Source organism: Sander lucioperca, unplaced genomic scaffold (assembly GCF_008315115.2).
Source record: "Sander lucioperca isolate FBNREF2018 unplaced genomic scaffold, SLUC_FBN_1.2 Unpl_37, whole genome shotgun sequence".
Taxonomy (NCBI): Eukaryota; Metazoa; Chordata; class Actinopteri; order Perciformes; family Percidae; genus Sander; species Sander lucioperca.
In genome coordinates, this window is record NW_023396373.1 from 1 (window position 1) to 13,687 (window position 13,687).

A 13,687-nucleotide genomic window follows, 5' to 3' on the forward strand; every position below is an offset into this window, starting at 1 on the left:
TGGTGTGTGTGTGTGTGTGTGTGTGTGTGTGTGTGTGTGTGTTTGTGTGTGTGTGTGTGTGTGTGTGTGTGTGTGTTTTAAATTTATTTTAATCATTTTGTGTTCACATGAACTATAATAACTTTAGCAGTTAAAATCATGTCTCTAGAGCAGAAGGCAAAGGCACTTGCAAACAGAGTACTATAGCTTTCTGATGTATCCACCATAACACAAGCTGCATACTGTGGACAAAATGCAGCTTTAGCTTAACTTACAGACTTGTCACTTATTTACTGTACAAGACATCGTAAGGCCCGGACACACCGAGCCGATAATCGGCCGTTGGACAGTCTGGCGAGGTCGGTGACTCGAGTCTGTTCGGTGTGTTCCGTGCCGTCGTCCGTCTGAGGGGCCGTCGGCCTTCATTTTTGCCGATTTGTCGGACTCAAATGACCCATCTGATTGGTGGAGAGCTAACCAGGAAACGGGGAGCGTGACTAGAGTCTCTCAAAATCTGATGAAAATCTTTTAAACTGACCTTTCTTGATCTGAATTGAAGACAGATTCAGCAACTGCACGGCCTATTTCTCTCTTAAAATGTTTTCAGAAACACGTTTCGGTGAACTATTTTAGTCCAATTTGAGATCGTATTCTGAACAAGCCGCCATTATGGTCAGCTTTGAAATTCGTGAGAAGCCAGACCCACGTGACGCGTTCATCATTTCCGGTTTTCATTTTTTGGGCGACAATACAGATTAGCGCCGCCTGCTGTTATGGAGACGTATTACGTCTCGTGCAGAATGTACGCTCACGTCTCTTCGGTGTGTTCCAAGGCACTTTTTGGACCGACGGAAGACTGATCGGTTAGACTGCCTTTACTGCCGACGGTCAGCAGTCTGGTTGGTGTGTCAGAGCCTTTTAGACTCAGTGAGACATTATCATACTATCTTACTTACCACTCAGCTTAGTGGCAGTATTATGGGCTGGTATTTACATGTGTTGTGAAACTGTATTTTATTATTATTAATATCTTCATTGTTTACATCCTCAAATACAACGTTAGACAAAAACATCAATATTACGAACATTATGTATTTTTTATCTTCATCTCCGCCGAGCGGACCACGTCACTTCCGGAGTTTTCCGTGGATTTGTTTAAACGTTATTACGGTGCATAACTTACTGGAACAAAGCTGAGCAACGTGTTGTTGCTGGTGACTAAACCACTGACTGTATATATGTATATTGAAGCGATACTGGCGTTAAAGACCCGCTGATCGCTGTCTGATTCTGTGAATGAATGCCCGCATTGCATTGTGGGAGATCGGCTTTGAATGCGTGTCAGTAGCTCGGATCATATCGTAATGTTCTGTATTACAGCATACTGTCATATTTCACCGGTAATAAGACCGAAATAATATTATTAAAATAAAGAAATGTATACTATGATAACATCTAAATAAATGTTGATAGATCTAGCGTTATAGTTTAAAAAATATAAATAAACAAACAAGCAATCCAGCTTCCCTGGCCGAAATAGACCGAAATAATAACATTAAAAGAAATATAAATAAACCATGATAAGATCTGGTGAATAAATGTTGATTAAAACAGCTGTTATTGGGCTAAAAATACCAATAATAGCAAAGCTATACAGCTTCTCTGCCGCAGCCCGACTGGCAGAAAGAGACGTGCTGTGATCAGGGAATCTGTGTGTAGACCACGATGATGCCTGTCATTGACTTACATAGGCATCAGATCCGTTTTGTCCTTCAGTGCCACTGTTCATTCAGGGTTAGGGTTAGATGCGTGGAATGAAAACATTTATTTTATTAAACGTTGTCTATTTGTGTGTGTAGATTTCTTCTAAATTCACAAGAAGTTGGAAGTGTTTGGCCACCATAATTTTATTCAGTAAAAATGAAATGTTTCTCTGTAAATCTCTCAGCAGCAGAAGCAGCCGGCAGCAAGAACAACGATCAGAGAACAATACCTAGCTGTTGTTTATTCAGCTTCTCCACTTCAGTCTTCAGCTGAGCTTGACCTGCAAAATCAGAGACAGTTTCTTTGTCAGCTTCATTTTACTGCACCTTCAGTTTCTTTGGACATTGCTTTAGAGCTGCATGAATCAGTTGTCAACTATTAAATTAATCAACTATTTTGCTAATCGATGAATCGGTTTGAGTAATTTTTCATGAACAAACTGAAGCTTGTGTGAAATCAGCTTGTTAAATATGAATATTTTGTAGTTTCTTCTCTCCTCTGTGACAGGAAACTGAATATCTTTGAGTTGTGGACAAAACAAGACATTTGAAGACATCATCTTAGGCTTTTTGGGAAACACTGATCAACATTTTAGAGTCCCAACAAATAATCCATTCATCTAGAACATATCCATCTTCGTCCGCTTATCCGGTAACGGGTCGCGGGGGTAGCAGCTCCAGCAGGGGACCCCAAACTTCCCTTTCCCGAGCCACATTAACCAACTCCGACTGGGGGATCCCGAGGCGTTCCCAGGCCAGGTTGGAGATATAATCCCTCCACCTAGTCCTGGGTCTTCCCCGAGGCCTCCTCCCAGCTGGACGTGCCTGGAACACCTCCCTAGGGAGGCGCCGAGGGGGCATCCTTACCAGATGCCCGAACCACCTCAACTGGCTCCTTTCGACGCGAAGCAGGGTCAGAAAGCAGCGGCTCTACTCCGAGCTCCTCACGGATGACTGAACTTCTCACCCTATCTCTAAGGGAGACGCCAGCCACCCTCCTGAGGAAACCCATTTCGGCCGCTTGTACCCTGGATCTCGTTCTTTCGGTCATGACCCAGCCTTCATGACCATAGGTGAGGGTAGGAACGAAAAAAGCAGCGATGAGATCCCCAGCTCACCGAACTGCAACCCCTCTCCACCCCGACTACGCCTCGATATCCTGTCCATAAATACTACAAACAGGATTGGTGACAAAGCGCAGCCCTGGCGGAGGCCAACCCTCACCTGAAACGAGTCCGACTTACTGCCGAGAACCCGGACACAGCTCTCGCTTTGGTCGTACAGAGATTGGATGGCCCTGAGAAGGGACCCCCTCACCCCATACTCCCGCAGCACCTCCCACAGTATCTCCCGGGGGACCCGGTCATACGCCTTCTCCAGATCCACAAAACACATGTAGACCGGTTGGGCATACTCCCAGGCTCCCTCCAGGATCCTTGCAAGAGTAAAGATCTGGTCCGTTGTTCCACGACCAGGACGGAATCCGCATTGTTCCTCTTCAACCTGAGGTTCGACTATCGACCGAACCCTCCTTTCCAGCACCTTGGAGTAGACTTTACCGGGGAGGCTGAGAAGTGTGATACCCCTGTAATTGGCACACACCCTCTGGTCCCCCTTTTTGAAAAGGGGAACCACCACCCCGGTTTGCCACTCCTTAGGCACCGTCCCCGACTTCCACGCAATGTTGAAGAGGCGCGTCAACCAAGACAACCCCTACACACCCAGAGCTTTAAGCATTTCTGGACGGATCTCATCAATCCCTGGGGCTTTGCCACTGTGGAGTTGTTTAACTACCTCAGCAACTTCCACCAGGGAAATTGACGACAATCCCCCATCATCCTCCAGCTCTGCCTCTACCATAGAGGGCGTATTAGTTTGATTTAGGAGTTCCTCAAAGTGCTCCTTCCACCGCCCTATTACCTCCTCAGTTGAGGTCAACAGCGTCCCATCCTTACTGTACACAGCTTGGATGTTTCCCCGCTTCCCCCTCCTGAGGTGGCGAGCGGTTTTCCAGAAGCACCTTGGTGCCGACCAAAAGTCCTTCTCCATGTCTTCTCCGAACTTCTCCCACACCCGCTGCTTTGCCTCTTTCACGGCAGAGGCTGCAGCCCTTCGGGCCCTTCGGTACCTTGCAACTGCCTCCGGAGTCCTCTGGGATAACATATCCCAGAAAGACTCCTTCTTCAGTCGGACGGCTTCCCTGACCACCGGTGTCCACCACGGTGTTCGTGGGTTGCCGCCCCTTGAGGCACCTAAGATCCTAAGACCACAGCTCCCCGCCGCAGCTTCAGCAATGGAAACTTTGAACATTGTCCACTCGGGTTCAATGCCCCCAGCCTCCACAGGGATGCACGAAAAGCTCCGCCGGAGGTGTGAGTTGAAAGTCTGTCGGACAGGGGCCTCCTCCAGACGTTCCCAGTTCACCCGCACTACCCGTTTGGGTTTACCAGGTCTGTCCAGAGTCTTCCCCCACCCTCTGACCCAACTCACCACCAGATGGTGATCAGTTGACAGCTCTGCCCCTCTCTTCACCCGAGTGTCCAAAACATACGGCCTCAGATCAGATGAAACGATTATAAAATTGATCATTGACCTTTGGCCTAGGGTGCTCTGGTACCAAGTACACTTATGAGCATCCCTATGTTCGAACATGGTGTTCGTTATAGACAATCCATGACTAGCACAGAAGTCCAACAACAAACAACCACTCTGGTTTAGATCAGGGAGGCCGTTCCTCCCAATCACGCCTCTCCATGTGTCTCCATCATTGCCCACGTGCGTGTTGAAGTCCCCCAGCAGAACTATGGAGTCCCCCACTGGAGCCCCATACAGGACTCCATTCAAGGTCTCCAAGAAAGCCGAATACTCCGAGCTCTTGTTTGGTGCATACGCACAAACAATAGTCAGAGTTTTCCCCCCCACAACCCGCAGGCGTAGGGAGGCGACCCTCTCGTCCACCGGGGTAAACTCCAACGTAGCGGCGCTCAGCCGGGGGCTTGTGAGTATCCCCACACCCGCCCGGCGCCTCACACCCTCGGCAACTCCGGAGAAGAAAAGAGTCCAACCCCTATCCAGGAGTATGGTTCCAGAACCGAGACTGTGCGTAGAGGTAAGCCCCACCAGCCACGTAGCTTTTTCGGGCTGTGCCCGGCCGGGCTCTGTGGCAAACCCGGCCACCAGGCGCTCGCTGACGGGCCCTCCATCTGGGCCTGGCTCCAGACGGGGGCCCCGGGCTTCCTCCGGGCAGGGTCACATCATCTCTACCTCGTTTTTTCATAGGGTTTTTGAACCATTCTTTGTCTGGCCCCTCACCTGAGACCACTTTGCCTTGGGAGACCCTACCAGGAGCACGAAGCTCCAGGCAACACAGCCCTCAGGTTCATAGGGACACACAAACCTCTCCACCATGATAAGGTGATGGTTCCCGGAGAAGAACATAATCACACATTAATCCACAATGAAAATAATCGGTAGTTTCAGCCCTACTTTGCTCCACTACACAGAAAAATACTTATTTCTCTCCTTTTGGATATTTCTGAACTGCTATGACACGATGTAAACAGTTCATTACTGTACCTTGAGTCTCTCTTTGCAACAGCGCCATGTCTGCCTTCAGTTGAACCAACGAGGCGATCGTCTCTCTCAGCGCAGCGTAGATGTCTTTGGGAAAAGTCCGCTGGCATTCAACACTTTCACTCTCGGGGACGGAGCCGAGCAGCAGCAACAGCGTAAAACTCACAGAGATCTTCATTCTCACACTGGCAGCTTACTGTTGAACTGTGCCATCTGTAAACTTGTGTGAGCTTTATATAGAAGTCATTTAGAAAAACAACATCAAAAAGGACGTCACAGATGTTGAATTGTTAATTTACATTGTCACACATGATGTGTCAACGTCAGTTTGATTAACAAGGGTGTAACCACTTCTTCCCTGTATCACAGAACATTTCCTAGAGAAGGTAAACACATTGATGATCTATGATTACATTGTTAAAGGGTACCTTTAAACTTGGCCTTATCGTCCCATGTGTTTGTATGTTGACCAAAGTTATAATTGTTAACAAAAAGAACAAAATAACGAAAACTAGGAGGGAAAAAACATTGTCGTTAACTGAAATAAAGATAAAAATGAGGCATTACAAAAAAACGATAACTAACTTAAACTGTGATGTCTGTTTGCAAAACTAACTAAAATAAAATGATCAAGTAAATGTCCTTAGTTTTCATCTTTGTCAATGTCTTTCATAGAGCATATAATGTTATATCTTTCAGAGTTGACATTTCCGACCATAGACCTGTTTTATACAGTCTGTGCCATAGACACATATGTAGTTTCTGACTGGGAACCCAGAAATTTGGACATTCAATGACAAATTGAACATAACATTGTTGGGACCACTTAAACCAGTGTTAAACTTGATTTTAAACAAGGATACCTGGGGTCAACATGTGCCTGAGACAACTGTGGCCTACAGGCAACTCCACAGCCTAACTGCTTTCTGAGACAAAGGAAACCATGGCAACAGACAAAGAGATCGGGTCCTACACGTAATTTTGACAGCCTGGAGATTCCACACTCCCATATGAAAAAGTCTCCAAAATAGTCGGAAGTCTATGAACTACTGCCATGTATTTCACACACCTTCAAGACCACTCTGAATCCCCATTGGTCAGCAGACTTTGAACGCCGCATCCGGTGACCGGGGAAATAAATACTCTGAGCGCACATCTTCGCCTTGTCTTACCACCACGGCTTTGGTCGCTAAAGGATTGCAAGCAAACGTTTGTTTTAAATAGCTTAATTTTACGAAAAGTAATTTTTCAACATTTTTCTGCGTGAGCGTGGCGTATCTGTCCTACAGTGACTGTAGCTAAAGCTAATTAGCAGCAAGATGCCTCCCTTCTCCGTGGATGACTACTACAAACTGCTTCAGTAGATTGTAATTCTGTAAACCAAAATTCAACGGTTAGAAGTAAACATGGAAGTGAACAGATCACGTGGGAATGACACCACTTTACCATGGCCCCAAAACAATGGACAAAAGCATGCTAACCCACTGCCAATTAGCACCAACAAGACTGCAAAGAAACAGGAGGGCTGTGGAACGGGTAATAAATCAACAAGGGTAGTCCTCCCTAGAACTCTTTTGGTGCAAAGCCTAAGAATAATACTTCCTGGGAGACGACTAACAGGCAGGGCACAGCGCCCTGATATTTGTATTATGAATGGCTGGGCTGCATTATCATCCAGGCAGAGTGCCTCTTCAACCCCTGTACTCAGCAGAACACAGCCGTGGACAGCTGCAAAATGGAAAATTAGCAACAAAATGCCTCCCCAACAACGGAGTGTGCAAGTAGATAACTTGCTCCTCTGCTGAAGGACCCTGGACCTTCATCTGATGACCTGGATTGTGTCTCATCGTCACACAGCAGGGTAAGGACTGAGAGCAATCTTATAGTAAAAAGCTACAGGGAAAGCTAACGACTGGGCCTCAAACTCTGATTGTGGGTGACTCAGCTGTAAAAGATGTAAAAAGCAGTAAAAACACCAAAATACTCTGTTTTCCCAAAGACATGGTGTCTGACCTGGCCCAAAGAATCCCGGATAGCGTGATTCTTTGCAGTTCTTTAACAATTTTAACATGTTCTTTGACGGCAGACATCTTTTTAAAGCAGATGGACTTTTCCTTAACAAGCCAGGAGTAAAGCTGTTCACCTCTAGCCTTCATCCCTCAGCCAAGGACACGAGACAAGATGACTCAAAACAAGAGGAAGACATAACAAAGTGCGGCAGTGATCCACCACAGCCCCCACCTGAGCAAAGATTTGACCATGGGAGACCACAGAGCGGAGACGAGAAATCTCAACCCCCACCTTTTCACTCCTCAAACCCCTTACCAACCCCGACGCCTTTGAGGATCCATCGCTCTCCCCACTCACCCTTTCCCCTGTTGCCCCCTGCCACATGTTGGGGTTCACTGACCGGATGGAGCAGCTGGTAGATGCTGGAATCAAGTTTACCCCTCTTCCTTCTCCCATCATTCTCCCCCAGCATCAAACTGAACCTGTTTTGACTCAAGCAATGAAAGTAAAACGCCAGGCACCTCTGCCCCCTCAAGGACTGCAGCTAACTCCTTCTCCCCAGACTGATAATTGTGCTTGTGTACAGAATGAAACAAGCTTTAACTGATATGTGCTGGGTCCAGGCTGCACGCCTAGTGGCACTCATGACTCTTTCCAGGACAAGCCTGGGCCCTGTGTATTAAATTATTCTTGTTCACAACATGTTGTATCACAACATATCTATGTTGTGATAGGTAATAGAAAAAGAATGGTGAATCCGCTAAGTAAGAAAAAGAAGGACTTAACTGCCAACTTAGCAAATTTAGCATCCATTCCTCATCAGCCACAGCCTGTCCCAAAAAATGAAAACACACTAACACTAGCCTTACTAAACGTCAGGTCTTTGGCAGGGAAATTATTTTTAATCAATCAATCAATTTTATTATTAAGCACAATCTTGATTTTCTGTTTTTAACTGAAACCTGGTTAGACCATAATAACAGTGATGCTGTTCTCATTGAGTCAGCTCCCCCTAACTTCAGTTTTATGAGTGAGAATAGAGCGAATAAGAAAGGAGGTGGAGTCGCCATTTTGTTTAATGACTCGTTCCAATGTACGCAAATATATTATGGAAACTTTGCTTCTTTTGAATATGTGGCTCTTCAGCTAAGGTCCTCCTCTTGAGCTATATTTCTGAATATCTACAGCTAACCTAAATACTGTGCATCCTTCTTTGACAACTTTAGTGAACTGCTGTCTATAATCTGTATTAACTTTGACTGTGTAGTTATTGCTGGTGATTTCAACATTCATGTTGACAACCCCCAGGACAGAGGGACCAAAGAACTGTGTTGTCTTTTTGAGAACTATGGACTGACTCAGCATGTGACGGAGCCCACACACAACAAGGGGCACACTCTGGACTTGTTTATCTCGAAGGGTCTGAACATTTCCAAGGTTGTGGTGACTGATGCTGCTCTCTCTGATCATTCTTGTGTTTTCTTTAACGGCACTATCTCTGTGCACAAAAGTGTCCAAACAAAGTTAATAAGAAAACGATATATCAATGAAAACACCAGTGAAACATTTCTGTGTGTGTGTGTGTGTGTGTGTGTGTGTGTGTGTGTGTGTGTGTGTGTGTGTGTGTGTGTGTGTGTGTGTGTGTGTGTGTGCGAAAGAGCTACAGGACAGATGTGCATAATGAAAAGGTAAGACGAGATATTTACAAGCAAAACACACTTACACACACACTCCCATTATGCATCTGTGTGTACCTTTGTATTTGAACTTTTGTACAAATAAGAATTATAAGCTGATACGTGTTCTCCAACAACTCTCTCTCTGCAGCTGCAGGCTCTCTGCATTATAATATAATAACGAGCTGAAAACTCAGGTTCCACTTCCTCTGAAACGTGCTGTATCATGTTCTGCAGTAACAAAGACACAAAGACAACTTATTCAAACTAAAATGGAGTGAAGTTCATGGGAACATCTGCAACAAACACCCTAAAGTTTGAAGTTCTTCACACACATGCTGCTAAATCCATTTTACAGTTCAACACATGTACTTTAGTCTCCAACATGAGTCAACTGCTGTCCTCTCAGGACCCGGATGGGAAGTTGTGTGTGTAGAAACACTGTCTGCTCTTTGTTTCCTCAGTATAATATTACATCTCACAAGTATTACACACACAGACACACACACACACACACACACACACACACACACACACACACACACACACACACACACACAGACATACACACACACACACACACACACACACACACACACACACACACAAACAGACATACACACACACACACACACACACACACGCACACACACAGACATACACACACACACACACACACACACACAAACAGACATACACACACACACACACACACACACACACACAAACACAGTGCGTTCAGTTTTTAAATTAATAGGGACCAGAGATAACATGGTGTGTGTGTGTGTGTGTGTGTGTGTGTGTGTGTCTGTGTGTGCGCCTGTGTGTGTGTGTGTGTGTGTGTGTGTGTGTGTGTGTGTGTGTGTGTGTGTGTGTGTGTGACTGTTATATCATTTGTGCAAGACATGTTTCAGCAGCTACCAAATAAAACTGGACTCTATTCAAATATTTGTTCTACAGAAATGGTGTGATCATTGGAGCATCTAAAGCCTCCAGCTCATATTTCCCAGTGCAGTAGGTGTGTCTCAGTATCTGTGGAAAGATCCTGCTAACCCATTTAAACAGTCACCACTGCACCTTGGATTTCATTAAGGTGGATATGTTTTTAGTGTTTACTCTGTACCATTTTTATTTTATTGTATGTATGTATGTATGTATGTTATCAACGTGTAACTCTTGGCCAGGACACCATTGATTTATAAAGATCAAAAATAAAATAAATTAAAGCTGCAAGCAGCGTTAGATGGGCCTTCGCACCTCATTGAGCGTCGGGGTTACTGGTGAAACAAAGGTGACACTTGGGACTCGAACCACGTCTTCTGGGTGAAAGTCCTGAGGTGTTTAACCCACCCACCACCCCAACCTGTGCCCTAATGCAGAGCTTCAGTCTTTAATACTACTCCCTAGCGTCATTCTTCGTTATCTTCCAGCAACGTGGTCGAGCACTGGTGACTCAGTGCCCAGTTCATCTCATACAGACGCTCAAGGGTGCCTTGTGGGTCAGTATCAGACTGGGGGCCACTGACCAAGCTGCCGTATTTGACAAGTTAAGAATGAGAACCGGTTGAGCATGTCAGATATTACTGTAAAACAGACAAACTTTCTTATAAAATAGATTATTTTTTTCACTAGTAATTGTTTGCATCATCTCACAGTATGTCCACAAATGGATTACATGGATGAATGAACTGCATGAAGAGCAAACAAAAGAATGAGTGATTTACATCGTCAAATGTGCTGTAACAACACAAGCTGGCAGAGGCAACCTGATCTCTCCATCTTTCTGTTTAGTTTCATGTTGTCTGAGGACAAACTTCCCTGTTGAAAGCAATCATCCGGAAAACAGGATCTGTTACAGGACACCTGAGGTGGTGAGGAGAGGTAAACAGCAGCACGAAAGGGAAAGCGGATTCGAGGAGGGTAAAAGAGAACACTGCATGAAAAGTGGGATTTTGGGTGTAATATAAAATAAAAATCAGATTTCAATTGCCATAGCTCATTATGCAGTCATTATTAATAACATAATTACAGTTACTCCAAAGTAAATAAATACAGTCTCAGTCTTACTAACAAAAAGCCTTTCTGAAACCAAAAATAACGGGAGCGAGTTCCATGCCACCATTGCTCTATAACACGATGTTCTTTGAAGTTGATTTGTTCGACAGACAGGTAACAAGAAACGCCCTTCACTTGATTGGCGAGTGGAATGAGTATGAACGTCACCGAAGAAAGTCAAACCCGTCGGGCTCGGGTCGGGTATCCATGCCTTAGTGTGTGTGTGTGTGTGTGTGTGTGTGTGTGTGTGTGTGTGTGAGCTGGGTACAGAGCACAGTGTACAGGTGTGTGTGTGTGTGTGTGTGTGTGTGTGTGTGTGTGTGTGTGTGTGTGTGTGTGTGTGTGTGTGTGTGTGTGTGTGTGTGTGTTTCTGTGTGTGTGTGTGTGTGTGTGTGTGTGTGTGTGTGTGTGTGTGTGTGTGTGTGTGTGTAGTATTGACATTGCAACACACCCAGTATCTCTCAAACTGCTCCTCGTCCAGGAATGAAGCTAAACTTGATAACTCCTCCCAGAAACTGTACATGCTGTTTTTAGATCAGAGATTAAACTTCACTTCTCAGGAAGTGAGACTCAGACAGTCGTTGTCACTGAGAGAGAGGTGAAATGGCGCAGAAAGGAGTTCAGCTGGACCGGGAAGCCTTCTCTTGTTCCATCTGTCTGGATCTACTGAAGGATCCGGTGACTACTCCCTGTGGACACAACTACTGCATGAACTGTATTAAAAGCCACTGGGATGTAGAGGATTGTAAGTACAGCTACAGCTGTCCTCAGTGCAGGAAGACGTTCACATCGAGGCCTGACCTGCTGAAAAACAACTTGTTAGCAGATTTAGTGGAGGAGCTGAAGAAGACTGGACTCCAAGCTGCTCCTGCTGATCACTGCTATGCTGGAGCTGAAGATGTGGCCTGTGATGTCTGCACCGGGAGAAAACTCAAAGCACACAAGTCCTGTCTGCAATGTCTGGCTTCTTACTGTGAGAAACACCTTCAGCTTCATTATGAATCAGCTCCATTCAAGAAACACAAGCTGGTGGAGCCGTCCAAGAAGCTCCAGGAGAACGTCTGCTCTCGTCATGATGAGGTGATGAAGATTTTCTGTCGTACTGATCAGCAGCTTATCTGTTATCTCTGCTCTGTGGATGAACATAAAGGCCACGACACAGTCTCAGCTGCAGCAGAGAGAGCTGAGAGGCAGAGAGAGCTCGAGGGGAGTCGACAAAACATCCAGCAGAGAATCCAGGACAGAGAGAAAGATGTGAAGCTGCTTCAACAGCAGGCGGAGGCCATCAATGTCTCTGCTGATAAAGCAGTGGAGGACAGCGAGAAGATCTTCACTGAGCTGATCCGTCTCCTGGAGAAAAGAAGCTCTGATGTGAAGCAGCAGGTCAGATCCCAGCAGAAAAGAGAAGTGAGTCGAGTCAAAGAGCTTCAGGAGAAGCTGGAGCAGGAGATCACTGAGCTGAAGAGGAAAGACGCTGAGCTGAAGAAGCTCTCACACACAGAGGATCACAACCAGTTTCTACACAACTACCCCTCACTGTCACCACTCAGCCAATCAACATCCAGCATCCATATCCGTCCTCTGAGCTGCTTTGAGGACGTGACAGCGGCCGTGTCAGAAGTCAGAGATAAACTACAGGACGTCCTGAGAGAGAAGTGGACAAAGGTCTCACTGACAGGGACTGAAGTGGACGTTTTACTGCCACAACCAGAGCCCAAGACCAGAGCTGGATTCTTAAAATATTCACATGAAATCACACTGGATCCAAACACAGCACACACACTGCTGTTATTATCTGAGGGGAACAGGAAAGCAACAGTAATGAGTCAACAACAGTCTTATTCTAGTCACCCAGACAGATTCACTGGCTGGTATCAGGTCCTGAGTAGAGAGAGTCTGACTGGACGTTGTTACTGGGAGGTGGAGAGGAGAGGAGGAGTTGATGTAGCAGTCGCATACAAGAATATCAGCAGAGCAGGGAGGTCAGATGAATGTGGATTTGGACAAAATGACAAATCTTGGGCGTTATATTGTGACAACAACAGTTATATATTTTTGTACAACAATGTCCAAACTCCCGTCTCAGGTCCTGAGTCCTCCAGAGTAGGAGTGTACCTGGATCACAGTGCAGGTATTCTGTCCTTCTACAGCGTCTCTGAAACCATGACTCTCCTCCACAGAGTCCAGACCACATTCACTCAGCCCCTCTATGCTGGACTAAGTGTTTATTGTTATGGAGACTCTGCTGAGTTTTGTAAACTGAAATAGACAGAAGTCATTTAAGGGTTAACTTCTGTTTTTTTTTGTTTGTGACATTCTATGTTTTCAGCGTTTTTTTGTCAGTGTTTGACGTTTTTCGTGTGTTTACATGTTTTTGTAGCTTTTTTTTTTTTTTAAACTGACCTTTGTTGACTATTTATTGTTAATAGTAATTTTTCATAAAAAAAACGGTCAGAAAATGCTGTTTTCAGCGTCTCAAATATGTAGAACTATTAATTCTCTTTCCTGTGTTATCTTATATTACACTGAATATCTTACACACACACACACACACACACACACACACACACACACACACACACACACACACACACACACACACACTTTTAAAAGGATTGTTTTAATGGTAAT

At 45.3% G+C, this 13,687-nt stretch overlaps 1 protein-coding gene across 1 annotated transcript; it reads left to right on the top strand.

Moving 5' to 3' along the window:
• The first annotated feature begins 11,621 nt into the window (after window positions 1-11,621).
• On the top strand, window positions 11,622-13,445 carry LOC116042414 (tripartite motif-containing protein 16-like). The gene has a single exon (XM_035998874.1). The coding sequence runs from the start codon at window positions 11,660-11,662 to the stop codon at window positions 13,322-13,324; it is 1,665 nt and encodes a 554-aa protein (XP_035854767.1). The 5' UTR covers window positions 11,622-11,659; the 3' UTR covers window positions 13,325-13,445.
• Window positions 13,446-13,687: the final 242 nt, after the last annotated feature.

What these genes read in the sequence shown, in the direction of transcription:
- LOC116042414 (XM_035998874.1), top strand. Translation starts at nt 11,660, where the DNA reads ATGGCGCAGAAAGGAGTTCAGCTGGACCGGGAAGCCTTCTCTTGTTCC.